Genomic DNA, 17,357 nt, shown 5'->3' on the forward strand with positions numbered 1-17,357 from the left:
AACCCACAGAAGATGCTTATAAAGAAGATGGCCTTGAGTTACGGCAGTTGACAGTGTACCCATTATTGAAATCATGAACAGAAATTGCTATACTGGAACAGTTTTTGAAAAACCAAGTTGGAAGTAGCAGAGATAGAGAAAAGAGCCATGGAAAGTCATAGAATCTCTGTGGGTCTGTGGGGAAAGAAGAAAAAACTTATGGTGGATGTGAGAGAGATCTGTGCACCCTAAAATATGTATGAATGCAGAGAAGAAAGGAGGCTCCATAACGAGTGATTTTCTTACTCATGGGGCCCACACTGGAAAGCGTTGTCTTTATCTTTGAGAAGGTCAAGTCTGGTAGTGGAGGCAGGCATGAAATTGGGCTATAAGACAGAATCTGACCACTGCCATCAGAAAGGCACTGAGTTAAGTTCAGAGAGTTCTGGAGGGAGATGCCACATACAGGACTGGACAGACCATAGGGGAGAAGGAGGGCTGGACACAGGGTGGCTTTTATGCAGGAAGTGGCTTGAGCTTGGTCTTGAATTCACTTAGTATGTGCTACTTACCTTCCATAGACGGTAGTCATTCTTCCTCCCTATCAATTTTATTTAAGAGGTATCTAGGCTTGTGGAAAAGTTGTGGATATAATCTAGTTATAGTTTAAAAAAAAATCTCTTGAGAAAGTTCCAAACCAAAACTGGGTAAAATGAGTCATTATTAGATGGAGGGGAACCCTGTTTTGTCATAGAAGAAGAGGCTTGATTAGCATCACACACGCTCGTTAGGATCACTAAGCCCTCTGGAGAGCGCAGCTTTTCTCCGTTTCTATAAGAATCTTTTATTAAAGGCTCAGAGGAGAGAATACACTGAAGTATGCCCAAGTTTAGAGACAACACTACATTCTTCAAGGCAATGAAAAGCCAAGCGGGAAAACTTGTAAGGCAGAGTGACCAGGCAGAAAAGTGGAAACAGAAAAAGAAATACTTGAGTGTTTTTAATAGCCTGTGATCGAGGCTGTGCCCAGACACAGGGACCTGGACCAACTGCGCAGGAACGTGGATTTCACAGGGCGGCGGGGCAGCCTGTGAAAAACAGATCCTGGGCTTCATTTCACACTCACTGACTGGGCTCTCTGCGGGTCGGGCCCAGGAATCTGCATTTTTAATAAGAACTTTAACAACTCTGATGTACAGCCAGGACCTCTCCCTGCAGTAGAATTTACACCATAAAAGTGATGATAATATCTGTTCCATGAAAATTAGAAGGAGTAGAATTGAAAGAAGGTAAGAGTAAATTGTTCTTACCCAATTTCTTATGAGTCTTTGTTTTACTGGTTGGGACAATCTTGTATTTTCGAGTAAGAATTTTCTATACAATCCGCTATGTGATACCAAAGGCAGGTAGTGTCAAATAGAATTTATCATTTAATTTTACATTTACTTACTAAAGGAAAATATCTTTTAAAACTACAGCCAAATATTGAAATGTTTGACATTGGAGCACTCCTAGTATGTCGTATGTTTTTCCTTTTGGGATTTGAGAGTTTATAACAGAGTTACGGTTTTCCATCTTAATTTTTTTTTTTTAGTGTTATTTACCCCGCAGTCCTAACTGGTTTTGATGGCTATATAAAGGCGTTTTATTCTTTCTAAAAGGAATATTGCATCCCGGTAATCCATACCACCCTGGCGAGGACCTGTCTACCATGCTATTCGACCTGCTAATTGCAGACCTTTTAAGACCTGTAAATAGCGTCGCCAGGCAATGCAATCACAGAGCTTTTTATGACCAGGCCAATTGAACGCGGAAAGAAATGAAATCTTTAGCCATCAGATGTTCTTTATACATTTTTGGAAGACAGTGTAGTTCTTCTACTTATTTATTTTTTGTATAAAGAAAATATTTACATTAAAAAAACTTTAATTTTTTTAAATAAGAGAAATCCTTAGGATTTTCCAGCAATTTTGACAGTTTGCGGGCATGACTCAGACATTTTGTTTGCGTATTATAAGGCTTTGACCTAAAATGTCCGTATAGCCCAGTAGAGTTGGAGTCAGTGCTTTGAGGATTAAATCACCTGTATTCTAACCAGACAGAGATCGACCCTTGAACCTGTGCTAGACAGAAAACGCTTCTTAGTCAAATTTGTAAGAGTATAGATTTTAATACTGTAGCGTACTGTAGAAATGACAAAATAAATTGCTCAGCGTAAATAACAGAACCCGTTTATTATTCAGAACACTTCTTTATGACGTTTATGATCATTTTACTTACGGTTTTTCATGCCAACTCCATCTTGTACAAAGAAGCCATGAAGAAATGACCACATCTTGTGTGTGGTCACCAGTGAGCCAGGAACGTGTTGGCCACCTTCTCTCAGGGGTGTGGCAGCTACCACGTTGAAGACGTGAGCTGCCTGTGCTTTCTCTGGCCTCACCAGAGAGCCCTCATCAGAATGAATTAGAGCCATTTCTGCCTACCTTGGTGTGCTACACAGAATTTCTATTTTTATTGCCATTTTAATAGTAGGGAAAGAACAAAAATAGACTCTTTCTGATGGCAAGTGAAGCCAGCTGGGCAAGTGGGGGCCCAGATGGAATGGGGCTGGGGGTTAGGCCTCCAATTATGTAGATATTGAGTTTCCTTTGCTATTCATGTCTAGTATATTCTTTATAGCCTTTTTTATATATTTATTCTTTTCCATTTTGTTTTGTTTAATTTCCTCAATCTTATGGGCTATGTCCCCCAACATTTAAGTTGTTTATTCTCGGCAGCTTTTTTTTTTTTTTTTTTTGAGGAAGATTAACCCTGAGCTAACATCTGCTGCCAATCCTCCTCTTTTTGCTGAGGAAGACTGGCCTTGAGCTAACATTTGTGCCCATCTTCGTCTACTTTATATGTGGGACGCCTACCACAGCATGGCTTGCCAAGTGGTGCTATATCCGCATCCGGGATCCGAACTGGTGAATCCTGGGCTGCTGAAACGGAACATGTGCACTTAACCGCTGTGCCACCGGGCCGGCCCCATCTGGGCAGCTTTTAATGTGAATTTCATCAACTATAATGCTTTTATTTTCAGTTTCATTTTTTTATTCTACTACTGAGCTTCACTAGTTCATTTTTAATTTTACTATTGTTATCTGACAACATCATCTTTGAATTCTTATGTATTTGAGACAATGGAGAATTATTGGTGTGAATTTTTCACGTTTCACTCGATATTTCCTTTGGTATATTTTTTACCTGTCTTTTATTTGTGTTCCTTTCTTCCTTTGTTTTTTCTTAAGGTTTGGGGGAGTGTATGAATACACTACCTTTATTTATTCAGTCAACCATTGAAAGACATTTACATGATTTCTGATTCAGGGCTATTACGTATAATGTGGCTATGACTATGTAGTATGTGTCTTTTCATGAACACGTGCATGCATTTCTGATTGCCGTATACTTGGGAATAGAATTGCTTGGCCACAGGTGTGCGTATGTTCCGCTTTAGTGGGTATGGAGAAACAGTTTTGCAGAATGGTTGTACTAACATACGTTCCTATCGACAGTCAGTTCCAGTTCTCTGCATCCTCTCTAAAATTTGATGCCTTCCCTCTTTCTCATTTTAGTCATTAGGGGATGCAGTATTATTGCATGGAATTTAATTTGTATCAAATTAAATAGCATTGATCAATACCTATGAGATACAGTTTCATACGTTTATTGGCTTTTTGATATTTTTGGGGTTGCTTGACTTTGCTTTCAACTTGATTTGTGGGAATTCTTTATATATTCTGGTTTACATGTCTTTTGTTGGATATGTGTATTGCAAATATCTTCTCTCTCTCTCTGTGTTGCCTTTTCACTCTCTTAATGGTGGACTTTGGTGACTAGAAGTTCTTGATTTTAATATAGTCCATTTGATCAAAATTTTTAGGAGTAGCTCTTTTTTTTTCCCCTCTTAAAAAAATCTTTGCTACTCAAGGTCACAGAGATATTTTCCCCTAAAAGTGGTATTGTTCCTCCTTTCTCATTTAGATCCACAATCCTTTTATAATTTATACGTGGTGTGAGGTAGAGATCAAGACACATTTTTTTCCATGTGAACCTAGTACCATTCATGTAAAAAGTCACCCTTTTCCACCACACTTCAGCGCTACTTTTGTCATAAAGCAGGTAACTGTACAGGCGTGACTCCGTTTCTGCCCTCTATTCTGTTCCACTGATCAGTTTCTTTCTCCTTTGTCAATACCGTGTTATCTTATTTACTATAACTCTGTAATAAGTCTTAATGTCTTATGGCATAAATTCTCTAGCCTTGTTCTCCTTCAAGATCATCTTGGCTTTTATTAACCTGCCTTGGCTTTCATTAACCTTTCGCATTTCTGTAATATCAGTTTATCAACTTACAAACACACACACACATACACAAACCTGTTGGTATTTTGGTTGGAATTGCATTGAGTCTGTAGGTTCTTTTGTGGTCTTTATGCAGGGGTTTTATCCTATTCCCTATTGGAAATTACTCGTCCCTTAATGCAAACAGCTCTCCGCTGAAGAATACAGGGAGAGAAGGGTGGGAATGAACTGAGGAAATCGTCAGCTTCCTATTTATTATCTCCAACACTCTTTCACCAATTCTATTTCTTTTGTGTGGGGAGCACACCTCTTTTATTTTGGTTTTCCAGAAGTTGGTAAGGCCTGTGTTGAGCAAAGTCCACAAAGCTACAGGCTCCCTGTGTTAGGATCTGGCCATTGCTGTCTGCCTTCGTCACTTCTTGTTACCCATGGCTTTCTCTTTGGCCCAGGAGACTAAGCAGTAGGAGTCAGTACAAATGTCTATCAGCATAGCTTTTCCATCAACTCCTCCTGGGCCCCTGTTCTGTGGTGTCAAACTGGATCTTCAGGGACAGCCTGATGTCCCTTGTGTGCTGTCCACATCCTGAGACCTCTTGCTCTAATTAAGGTATCACGGATTCTGCCTTTGCTAACTTAAAAAAAAATTGCATATGTATGTATGTATTTAATCCTCATTTTTTTCCAAAAAGGATTTAATGGAGTTTCCAAAAATACATATAACGTTAGAGAAAAAGAAAACGGTGGCTAATGGAAAAATAAGATGAAGCATAGTAAAGGCCCCAACTGTGCATAGTGAGGTATAAACATTTGTTAGACATGGGCCACAAATTTGGTCAAGAGCTTTTTAGCAAGTGTACAAAACACAAGCAGGCTCTTTTATACGAATCTATATCCATAGCTTAAAAAGAAACCACTTAGGAGCTCTCCTTTTAGGAAACTTAGCTATGAAAGGAAGAAAAGAGAAAATGTAAAAGAATATGGAATTAAGAAAGGGTTTTTCAATCAGGAGACCTGTACATGTTTTTCGATGAAAATGAGAATGAGTGAGAAAAAAAGATAGGTGAAATTCAGATATATTGTGCTATCAACAGAGGAAGCCGTGCTGAAAAGTTAAAGGTACACCCATTTTTCTTAATTATACCAATTTTAAAAGTATGTCATTCTTCTTCCTTTTTTTAGTCTAATATTAATTTACTTTATAAAGTGAAAGACCTTTTGACAATCTGTCAGCTTTAACACAGTTGTTTCATTATTTTGGATTGGAAAAAGGTATGACTTAAATGGAGTATGACAGTGCTAGTCCTTTTTATTTTTATATCTTTCTTTATATACATAGCTTTTTCTCTCACACACATGTATATTTGGCAAATAGCGACAGGTATCCAGGTTTACAAATATGAGCAACATGCATTAAAATAATTGGTACATAAAAAATAAATATTGATTTATTTGATCGATGGTTGTAGATTATGCACTCTGTCCAATCTGACACTTGGTGGAGACAAGAAGGCCTATCCTAAGGGATTATTTATTTAAATTCAGCAGCCTGTTTTTCTCCTCTGCTAATCTTAATATTTTTTTGTGTGAGGAAGATTGGCCCTGAACTAACATCTGTTGCCAATCTTCCTCTTTTTGCTTGAGGAAGACTGTTGCTGAGCTAACATCTGTGCCAGTCTTCCTCTGTTCTGTCTGTGGGATACTGCCTCAGCATGCCTTGATGAGCAGCGTGTAGGTCTGCGCCTGGGATCCGAACCTGCGAACCCTGGGCCACTGAAGTGGAGTGCAGGAACCTAACTGCTACGCCACCAGGCTGGCCCCTATAATGTTTTTATTTGGTTCTTTTTCCTAACCATTTTTTTGTGTGTATTTTAATTTTATTTTTTAAAATTACACATGTTTAAGGTGTGCAACATGATGTTTTGATATGCATATACATAGTGAAATGATTACTACAGTCAAGCTAATTAACAAATCCATCTCCTCACACTGTTACCTTTTTCTGTGTGTGTGTTGAGAACACCTGAGATCTACGCTCTTAGCAAATTTTCAGTATACAATGAGTATTAAAATGACTTCATGTGCTATTAATTTGTCTAAAAGTTGAAGGCATTTCCACACAGCTCCCTTTCTCCCCAGTGCCTCAGTCAAGGACGGCTTTAAGTGTTCCTGGATCTACAGAGTATGTGTCGGAAGCACTCATACACATTACTTTTGGAACGTAACAATGTATATCAGTGGATAAAGAAAGGCTGCTACTTGCTTTTGCAAATATGCTGCTGGGTCACCACCAGTCCAAAGGAAGACCACCAAAATCAGGAGCAGGTTCAGTGGGATTAAAATTCCAAATGCCCCATTTACTCCTCCTTTTTCCCCCGCCAATCCAGACCAGGTTGAAAATACCCTATATCCAGAAAATTGGGTCAGAGTTCACGCCCAAGGGGCTGCTGTGAACTGTCTCAAGAAGGAAGTTGGTTTTGATGTAGACAAGCTTTCTTTTTGTTTATTGTAATTTGGCATGATCATCAACAGCCATTTTTTCCATTCTATCAGTTTAAAAAGACTAACTGTAGTTGCTATTATGAACTCATTATTTTAACAAAAAATATCACAGCTTCCCTTTCTATTATTTATATCTGCTGTGTAAAATACCATTTTTCTTGTCCTGGATGTTTGTTATAGAAAGATGACTTTGTATAATATATAGTATAGTATTGAAAACTTGAGTTCTTGTCCATTTCTTGCTTTTTAACATTTCAATCTCCTCGAATGACAGAGAGCCATATTTGGTCTTGGGTTTGTAATTCTGTTTTAACTTGGAGCTAGCTTCAAAACTTTGTATAACAATAATAATGATACAGCAATAATTAAATTTTGTAGCAATTGACAGTTTTGAAATGCATTCCCAGTGACCGTCTCATTTGAGTCCACATTCCACAAACATTTAACGGTCGTAGACAGTGCTAGCGAGTTAGCAGCGCAGCTGTTATCCTTGTTTAAGAAAACAAATACTCGCAGATGTTAAGTGACATGTCCAGGATTATTTAACTACCAAGCGGTGAAGCTGGGAACCGAACCTGGGCTCCTTGTTGCGAGGCAGTGCGGTGCCGTGCTGCCTTGGCTTAGATACCAGCCCTGCCGTGTACTAGCTGTTTAACCTTAAGCAAGTTACTTAACCTTTCTGCTCTGTGGCTTGTTGTGAGGTTAAGCGTCTTCATAAAGCACTTAGAACAGTGCCTAGTAAGTGGTATACCTTGTGTGAATGTTTGCTATTGTTATTTGGGGCTTAGTCCAATATTCTTTTCTAAATTTTGCTGCCTCTGTCTCTAGGTAGGTTAATAGACTATTTCCTCTTTCTTTCCAGTGGAATTTTTCTGTATTTCGTAGAAGTCAACAATTTCATAGCTGTCAACTTCATTTGGCAAAACCACTATACATCCGTCCTTTGGCCTGTATGCCTAAAATGGTGTACTTGAAATATCAGACCTTTTGTAAACCACTCCCAGGGGGTGGCCCGGTGGCAGAGTGGTTAAGTTCGCCTGCTCTGCTTTGGTGGCCCAGGGTTCGCAGGCATGGGTCCCGGGTGCGGACCTACACACTGCTCGTCAAGCCATGCTGAGATGGCATCTCACATAAAATAGAGGAAGATGGGCACAGGTATTAGCTCAGGGCCAATCTTCCTCACACACAAAAATAAACAAACAAAACCTCTCCTAGATTCGCAGTCTCACTTTCTAGAACACTAAGAAACGAAGCTGATCCACATGTGAAGAGAGTATCAGTGTGAAACTCTTTGAAGAAAGGTCTAGTTAAGTCTTTGTAAAATATAATCGCAAGAAAACATTTGAAGAACAACTTGGGAGGATTTCATTATTTTTTCCTGTGTACACATGAGTAGTAGTATAATTTGCAGAAGTTTTCCAACAGTTTCTATAATCACTCTGAAATTATCTGGTGGGTAATTCAACATGTCTAACAATTCGACATCTACCAGGCATTCTTTATTAAAGCTTCTCAATTAATACAAGCAAATTTTAAGTCTATTGTTATTTTTTTAAATGGTCCTGGAAAAAACACTTATATTTACTCCAAAAACTTATACATTGATTACAGGAATATTTGCTCATAGTATCTCCTTTTATAGTTTAAATTACCTTACTCAAAGCACAGTAGGGGCGTAACTTCATCGAAGAGAGAAAATTGAAAGCAAAAAAAGTGAGAGAAAGACCTAGTTTTTCTTCTCTCTATAGTAGAATAGTCTTTATTTTGTTAAGCATTGTTTGGTTGTTTGTTGAATGAAAGGCAACTTAATGATTGCACTTTGTGAATTTTCATCTTACAGAGTTTAAACATCTTCCAGAACCTAAATAAACGCCAGTTTGAAACAGTTATTCATTTGTTTGAAGTTGCAATAATAGCAACTGACCTGGCTTTATACTTCAAGTAAGTACGGAACCCCCTTGCACTCTGGGTAGTTCTGCCTTCTGTAAATGGTCCCTTGCATTAAAGTTCAAAGGCATTTATTCATTTTCCTTTTGGATTATCAATAGAATACTCTCAAGATGAATGATAGTGAATTTACTAGACGTCTGGAAACATGTTTTAAAAAGCTAAGCCCCTAATATTAATTAGTTTGTTATCTGAAGAAGTTTGAATTGAAGAATATGCAGCAAGGTTGGTACACTGCCAGAAGAGTGACGCGCCAAAACCTTACGAGGTGGCTTTGTGTCATGGTGAATTCCTCATGGTTCAGAGTCTGGTATGTAGAGCTGCAGGCATAGACATTTCATCCTGCCCGAGTCTGGGGGCTGAAATATGTTGGCGATACTGATGCACATTAACCAAACTCACAAGATTCTGACTTATATACAGCAGAGCACCAGCCTATTTATAATACTAATAATTACCGAGGAGACCAGATACTCTAATCTTCTGCATGCTTTCTTGTCAGTGAACTATAAAGTTGCTTGCCAAAAATGCATTAGGACAAGATAACTAGTTATAGAATCTAAACATTTAAAGACTTGAATGGGCAGTATCAAATTGTGCCTCTCGGATCCTTCTTAATTAAAAATTTAATTTTTACATAGTTCAGACATGAAGACAGAAACTTAAAATAATATAATTGATATCCAAATATCCATGACCCAGATTCAACAAATGCTGAGATTTTGCCACACTTGTCTTAAATCTCTCTTTTTTTTTTTTAAGGAGAAAAAAAGTGATGCAGTGAGGCATCACACCCCTACTCCACCATGAAAAACCCCTTTTTCTCCCTCACAGATGTCACTTTCCTCAGGTTGATGCGTGTTTGTTCTTTCCTCCCATGTTTTGTATGGTGTTGTGTGCTTTAAAATTTTCCGTAAATGGTATCATACTGTACATACCTTTCTGCAACTTGATTTTTTCACGCACTATGTTTTAAAGATTTCCCTTGATGGTAAATGGAGATCCAGTTCGTTCATTTTAACTGTATATTCAACTGTACGAATACACTATGATTAACTTAGCCATTCTTCTATTTGTGGACATTTAGATTACTTCTAGTTTTTCATCATGGCCTTCAATCCTTCATTGTGCCTCCTTATAGATACATGACAGTGTCTCTAAAATACACACTTAGAAATGGGATCGCTGTAGGGTTTGCATATCTTCCATTTTATACCGCATTGCAAAACTGCCCTCCTGACTCATGCCAATTGAAACTCCCACCAGCAGAGTTCACGTTCCTGTTATCCCATACCTAGATGACTCTTGATCTGGGCACATTTAATCTACTTATTTGTTGGTTTTGTTAATCTGAGTATGAGATGGCATCTTATTGTTGTTCACATTTGTATTTTCTTGTTTACCAGTGAGATTGAGCATCTTTTCATATATCTTGGGATCTAATTTTTTGTTGGTTTTATGCATTACATCATCTTATCACAGCTTTGGCCTTTATGTGTATGTTATGACCTCTTTGTCACATGAAACCTGTAGTTTTAAGGTATTCACACTTATCAGTTTTTTCCCTTTATGGTTTGTGCTTTTGCTGTTTTAAACCCTTTCTGTGCCAAGGTTACATGGTCGTTCCCTGTTCTCTTATCCCCTGGACCCTTAGATCCACTATGTGGACATCTGATGCAAAGTGGGAACATGAAGTCTGAAAAGTACTTATTAAAGATACCTTTTTATCTCTGGTCTTACATGCTAAAACTGTTGCACAGCTGTATCTTTTTTAGGAAGAGAACCATGTTTCAAAAAATTGTTGATGCTTGTGAAAAAATGGAAACTGAAGATGAGGCCATCAAATATGTAACAATTGATCCAACCAAAAAGGAGATCATCATGTGAGTAGTCAGAATTGTATCCCTCTTTGGGCAAAAATAGCTTATTTCAGATTTCTATTTTAACCGTTTTTGCTTCCTTCCAAAGGGCGATGATGATGACTGCATGTGACTTGTCAGCTATAACCAAGCCCTGGGAGGTGCAAAGTCAGGCGAGTACAGCTCCGTGTCCTTTCCTGTCACACTCTCAGGTACTGTCTAGGCCCCAGGGAAGAGTGAACACGAAGACATCTGGCAGCCTCAGAAGTTTGTTATTGCTATCAAGTCTATGACTATAGATTTTGTCAACGATTATCTTTCATTACCCTGGACTTGTCTTCTAAGACAACTGGTTTATCATTTTAAAACAAGAAAAAAGGAACTTGAGAAGTTAAGACAAAAATAAAATGTTCCCTGTTAGGTTTCTGTTAACGAAGAAAGGCAACTAGCTCTCAAGCGCTGACAAATCTCAGTGAGATAAGAGGTCATTGGGTCGGGCCCCACGACAGGCCGACAGAAGGAAGCTTGGAAAGAAAATGCTTTTTGAAAAGAATTCCTTATCATTGAACAGGCTGTGAAAAGTTTCTCTAGAATTATTTAGGGAATGTCTGAGTTTTTAGTAGAGGAGCTAAATGAGCACCAGACAAGGAGGAGCCATTAGTGCTTTCCTCTATCAAGGGTGGTTGGCTCCTACCATCTCTTCTTCAACGTGCTGTCAACTAGAGACGGCACCGTCTGTGAGTTCAGGTTTAAGGGTGCCTTCCACAGAAGTTCTTCCCCAACCTTGGGGAGAGTGGGGAGCCACTAGTTCACCTCTTGATTTCTTACAACTTGGTTGAAAGAAGCTTCTCTTTTTCCCTCAGTAACCTCTAGGGAAAACCCTAAGGAGAAGAGAGGTCGGAATTCACTGGGTTCAACTCTGAATGTGATTAATATTTGTAAAGATAGAATAATCGGATCCATTAAGTCCACAACCAGACACTCGTGCTTCTTTCACCGTGACACGCCTGCTCTTCATCCTCTAGTCTTTACACAATCACCCAAGCCAGAAAGCTGGGGTCTTGCTTGAGTCCATCTCCCCCCTTTCAAAATCACTCCTGTCTCTCATCCTTGCTCCCACCTTAGTTCAGCCTTTCCTCCTCGTCTGTCACAACTGTGGCGGTAGCCTCCTAAGTGGTCCTTTCATCATTATCTCCCCAACCTTCCTGTTGCTGGGATCGTTTATAAATAGAGCTCTTCTCAGCCACTCCACCACTTAAAAGCCTTGTAAACTCCCCATTGCTGGAGGTTTTCCACCTTTTTTAAAAAAATGAAGTAAAGTCCATTTTCCTCCTACAAAAAGTTGTACAAAGGTCACTTTATAAAAGAGAACAGAACAAAGTTACCTTATCTTAAATCTCTCTTGGCCTCTGCCTTCTTGGGCTACCAGTACACTCTGGAGGAGCCCTAGGGCTCAAAGGATGAGAACCACCCGCCTAGAGAATTAAGTTCAAACTCCCCAGCAAGGCTCACGTGACCTGTCACCACCGGCCCTTAACCCACCCTCCCTGTTTATTTCCCTCACTTTCTCCCCCGTCACTGCCTCACACTCTGGGATCCTACTCAAACGCTGTACTTTCCGTTTTATCTCTGATCTTTACTCCCTTCTCCTTGATCCACAGCACTTCATACTATTACTATCACAGCACTTGCCACATTGTTTACATGACTGTCACTAGACCGAGAGCATTTTCAGGAAAAAGGTCACATTCTATTCCTCTTGGCAAGCCTGGCTCATGCCAATGTAAGGCAGATAGCAGGTGTTCAATAAACTTGATAGATATTGGGTTTTAAAAAACTGTATAGATTAACCCTCAAATATCCTCACACTGTAATCAAAAAAAGCTGTGTTCTAATCTGTGTGTGCATGTGTGTGTGCGTGCCCACAGGCAGATACACAGACGGTCCTCACCTTAAGATGGTCCCACTTGACAATGGTGTGAAAACAACTCACATCCAGTAGAAACTGTGCTAGAAACTGCATCCTTACATATCACTCAGTAACAAAATGCAAATTCTCTATTAATAAGTCACTTCCGTGAACCAAGTCTCTCTTATTTGCAGGTGGCACTTATGGTTGCAAATGAATTTTGGGAACAAGGAGATCTGGAGAGAACAGTGCTGCAGCAACAACCTATTGTAAAAACCTTGACATAAAAATGCACTACTTATTACGCATTATCACTACAAGTCAGTCTATTTTGTTCACTGAATCTTAGAAAACTATCTTTAAAGGATTTATTTCTCTTTCTAGCCTATGATGGACAGAAACAAAAAAGATGAACTACCTAAACTTCAAGTTGGATTTATTGATTTTGTTTGTACTTTTGTATATAAGGTAAGTAACCAAACATATTCGAGTGAAATATATAACCATCTGGATGAGAATTCTTCTTTCAAACTGTAACCAAAATCAAAAAGTCACCCACATGGAAAGCCATTAGGAGTGTCCTTGTTTCTCCAGTGTTTGAGCTATTCCCTAATCTTTCATTCAGGGGTGGACTGAAAGGTGAAGGAACTCAGATGTGAGCAAACCAAACGGACTGACTTAGGCAGGAAAGTTTCCATGGCACTGAGTTCCACTCATTTTAGCAGCTCTGAGCACTGTAACAATTCCTTACAGCTCCTTTTCTGCATATGAAAAATATTGAAAATCAACTACATGATTTAGGTAGTTTCTGACCTAAGATTCTCTCTAGGAATTCTCAAGGTTTCACAAAGAAATCACACCTATGATGAGTGGTCTTGAGAATAACAGAGTGGAGTGGAAATCCCTAGCTGATGAGTATGACGCAAAGATGAAGGTAATTGAAGAGGAGTTGAAAAAGCAGGAAGAAGGAAACGCTATCGAAAAAGGTTAGATGTAATCTTGTTTTTGCTTCTTGTAAAGTAGCCAGAAGTCAGGCTGAGCTTAACCTCACATGATAAAAGCATAAACAGTGAAAGCAAATTGGAAACTTGCTTTCCTGTACACAGACTGGTAATTATAAGAAGGTGATGGGTGGTTTTCAGATTTTTTCCCCCAAACAAGAGCTTAGGTATAATTCCAGATGGAAGTGACTGGTCCAGTTGAAGTAGGGGTTGGGGTTAGGCTTCTTCAGCCACCTAGAAGGTGGCTCCTGGGTGTACCTCTGCAGAATACGGAGTTTTTAGAAATAATATGAAAACCATAGAATCAGTGGGATCAGAGTTAAGTGAGAAAATAATTTTAATCCCAACAGTATGCATTAGCTGTGAGACTTTGGGCAACTTGCTTAACCTCTCTGAACTGAATATTCATCTCTAAATACTGAGGTTTTACAGATCTCCAGCCTCACTTCCAGACTTAAGGAAGCTCTACATGTAAAGTGAAGCTGGCCAGCCGAGCGGGGTGACCTGAGTGGTACTCCAGGACTTTGCCTGTGCCTCAGATGTCTCCGCCCTGTGCTGTTTTTCCCGATGAAGTTTCTACTCCTGAAGTCTTTCTGTTAGGTTTAACATTATCCTCAGAAAGCCTCTGTTAAGATGCTTAGAATCAACTATTAGTTCATGAGATGACGCAAATGTCATCTTGAAGTGGAATGCTAAAGTCACGGCTTCGTATTTTGTCTTGAGAGTTCAGCACTCAAGAGGTTTTGTAAGAAATTGTTGTTTAACAAAGAAATCATCTCTATCTGGAAAGGCCTTGTAAAACAGAAGATACAACATTCCTTTTAGATGTTTCTATTGTGTTTGGTGTATTTTAAAGAATTCAGAGAGAGAGAAAGTATTCGCTTAGAAGGTTAAGGATGTCCTTCAACAGAATAAAAATGGGAGTTTCTGACACCTTGATATCCGTTCACTTAGGTATTTATCGAGGGTCTATTCTGTACAAGGCCCCGTGTTAGGCAGGCCCTGGGAAAGGGGGTCCTTGTCTCACAGAGCTGACCATCTGGTGGGGGAGCTAGACATCAAACCAGAAAATGGACAATTGATTATCTAACTATAACTCTCAGAGCAAGCATGAGGTGTGTACCTGGGGCACTGGGGAAGGATTTCCTGAAGAAGGATGCTTATGCTAATCTCTAAAGACAGTAGGCTTGGACTAAGAAAGGAGGAGGGGTTGGAGAGGAAGGGAACGAACAGAATATGCACAAAAGCCTTGAAGTGGACATAACCTTGATGCAGCTGAAGAACTTAAAAAATTGGTTTAGTTGGAGTCTAGAGAGCAAGGGGGGCCAAAGTACCAGATGAAGCCGGTAACGCTGGCAGCTCTGCCCAGAGCCTGTTGCCCTGAAGGCCTTGCTAAGGATTTGTCCTCCAGAAGAGGCAGGGGAAGTCGTTAAAGGGATTTAAACAAGAAAGCGATAAGATCTGATTTGCATTTCAAAAAGATGATAGAAGTAGTAATTTGTACTGAGTGAGTGAAAAGCAAAGGTATTTCCTAGTGCAATTACTCTCTATCTCAATTTTATGATGAACAGGGTATCAGGTCTTGTCAGTGGCTCCTGACATTTTCTTTTCATAGTCAGTATATTGGATATGGATCTTTGTACTTCATTTGCATAAAAAATACTTCTGAATTTGTTTCCTACTACACTGACAAGTCTCTGTGAACCAAGAACATTATTTTGTATCTCCAGACGACAAGCTTTGTGCCTGGCACAAAGCAACAACTCAGATTCCCAGACTGCATAGTTCAGTGGCTCTCTTAAAAAACAGATGTTTAATTGGCTAATCATTTATTAGATTCTTTTCTTAAATGGACCAATTCTGAATATGAATTCAAGTTTTTAAATGGTCAAACTCTTAGTACTTGCTGTAAGTTAAATCTATTAATTAGGCTATAAAGTTGACATTAATATCATAAGAATGTTAGAATAAAAACACTATATATCCACTGACTCCCAATAATACTGCTTTTCTCCTTTTTACTAGCTGCAGAAGATTCAGGAGGTGGTGGTGATGACAAAAAGTCCAAAACATGTCTAATGCTCTAACAGTCCAACTGGTCTAAATTTCAAATATTCTATCTACTTTTGAAGACAGAAAACGTTCAAAGAACGTCTGCAAATTTCATTCAGCAAACCATCAAGTAACAGAGTAAGAGGATCTTCTGAAAAGCTACCCTTGTGACCATCAAGAGAAAATATATTGCTAGCCTGAAAACCCTGAGGGTCAAATAAAGTTCAACAAAAGTGCAAAATAAGATGAAAATAGGTGCATTTTTGGTGCCAATTTGTTTTAAATTAAAAATATAAAATCCTAAAACTAGTCACCACTTCTTTTTTTGCAAGTTCTCCTTAATTGTATTCATTTGCTAGGGCTACTGTAACAGAGCACTACAGACCACGGGGCTTCAACAACAGAAATTTGTCTTCTCACAGTTCTGGAGGTCCAAGGCCAAAGTGTTGGCAGGGTTGGTTTCCTGTGAGGCCTCTCTCCCTGGCTTGTAGATGGCCGTCTTCTCCCTGTGTCTTCACATGGCCTTCCCTCTGTGTGTCTGTCCTAATCTCCTCCTCTTACAAGGACACAGTGCTATCGGATTAGTCCTGCTCATACGACCTCATTTTACCTTAATCACCTCTTTAAACACCCTATCTCCAAATAGTCACATTCTGAGGGACTGGGCGTTGGAATTTGAACATACGAATTTGACAGGGGACGTTATTAGCCCATAACATTAATAATTGTGATTCATACCTCAACTCCCTTCCTAAGCCAAAAACCTCTCATTAACATATCTGAATGTAAATACAGTACAGAATGTATAATGTATGTAAATATATATAGGAAACAAAGAAAAAGGATGTCAAATATGATTCCATCTGAAATGCTTATCATCCCTTCCCTCTACTTTTCAGCCCTGATAATGGAGTGGTGAAAACCACAGCACTTCTGGCAGCATATAAACTATGTCTTCGTCCTATGCCCTTCCCTCTCCCCAGGTCTGAAATCAATTATTTTACATGTAACTAAGAATATTCTTTTATGTTCACAAGTATTCTTCTCATTGAAAGAATTATGAATTTATAAGACATTACCTGGATAATCCTAATACAAGTTAAATCAGCTATTATGCAATATTAAGAAGCATGTGATTTGATTAAGTGAGAACTTTACTATCAAAAGCAATCTGGAAGGACTTCAACAGAGGTTACTTTAAAAAAAATGATTACTAGAACTATCTACCAGACATTCTAAATATTGACTTGTCAAAAGAAACTAAGGACAATCAACTACTTCTACTACATGGGGCATGCCTGAACATCAGGGAAAAGATTTCTTCCTTTACCTATCTATAATCATACAACAAATTAAAAACCAAACCAAATAATGGTAATTATGTCGTAGATTTTCTTGTCAAAAGAGACCTCAATTATAATGAATCTGATGATCTATGAACCTCAAATGTTTTTATTATACAGGAGATACTGTTCAATTTTAGCAGCCAAGAAATAAATCACCATTTGTTACATTTTTACATTTAGTACTTAGAGTCACAAGATTGTGACTCTCATATTCGAAGGTAAGGTCCACAAGAAGAAAGACTTTTTGTCTATTTCTGACTGTTTTGCTCATAGCGCTATCCTTGCACCTCGAGTAGTGGCTAGTACAAGGTAGGTGCTCAGTAAATACGAATGAATAATACTTTGAATAAATGTCATAACAAACAGGTATAATGAGTGTTTTTAAGTTAATAAAATATTTTTAGGGAGAAAAAAC

At 38.8% G+C, this 17,357-nt stretch overlaps 1 protein-coding gene across 1 annotated transcript in view; it reads left to right on the forward strand.

Annotated features, from left to right (window-relative positions):
• PDE6C (phosphodiesterase 6C) overlaps nucleotides 1-15,943 on the forward strand; it is a 48,898-nt gene extending 32,955 nt beyond the window's left edge. Inside the window, exons 16-22 of the mRNA XM_046654426.1 lie at nucleotides 8,669-8,769; nucleotides 10,551-10,658; nucleotides 10,744-10,807; nucleotides 12,738-12,812; nucleotides 12,928-13,011; nucleotides 13,373-13,529; nucleotides 15,570-15,943. Coding sequence (XP_046510382.1) covers nucleotides 8,669-8,769; nucleotides 10,551-10,658; nucleotides 10,744-10,807; nucleotides 12,738-12,812; nucleotides 12,928-13,011; nucleotides 13,373-13,529; nucleotides 15,570-15,631 — 651 coding nt within the window. The 3' untranslated portion in view covers nucleotides 15,632-15,943. The remainder of the gene's footprint in view (nucleotides 1-8,668; nucleotides 8,770-10,550; nucleotides 10,659-10,743; nucleotides 10,808-12,737; nucleotides 12,813-12,927; nucleotides 13,012-13,372; nucleotides 13,530-15,569) is intronic.
• The last annotated feature ends 1,414 nt before the right edge of the window (nucleotides 15,944-17,357 follow it).

This window comes from Equus quagga, chromosome 2, assembly GCF_021613505.1.
Source record: "Equus quagga isolate Etosha38 chromosome 2, UCLA_HA_Equagga_1.0, whole genome shotgun sequence".
NCBI lineage: Eukaryota > Metazoa > Chordata > Mammalia > Perissodactyla > Equidae > Equus > Equus quagga.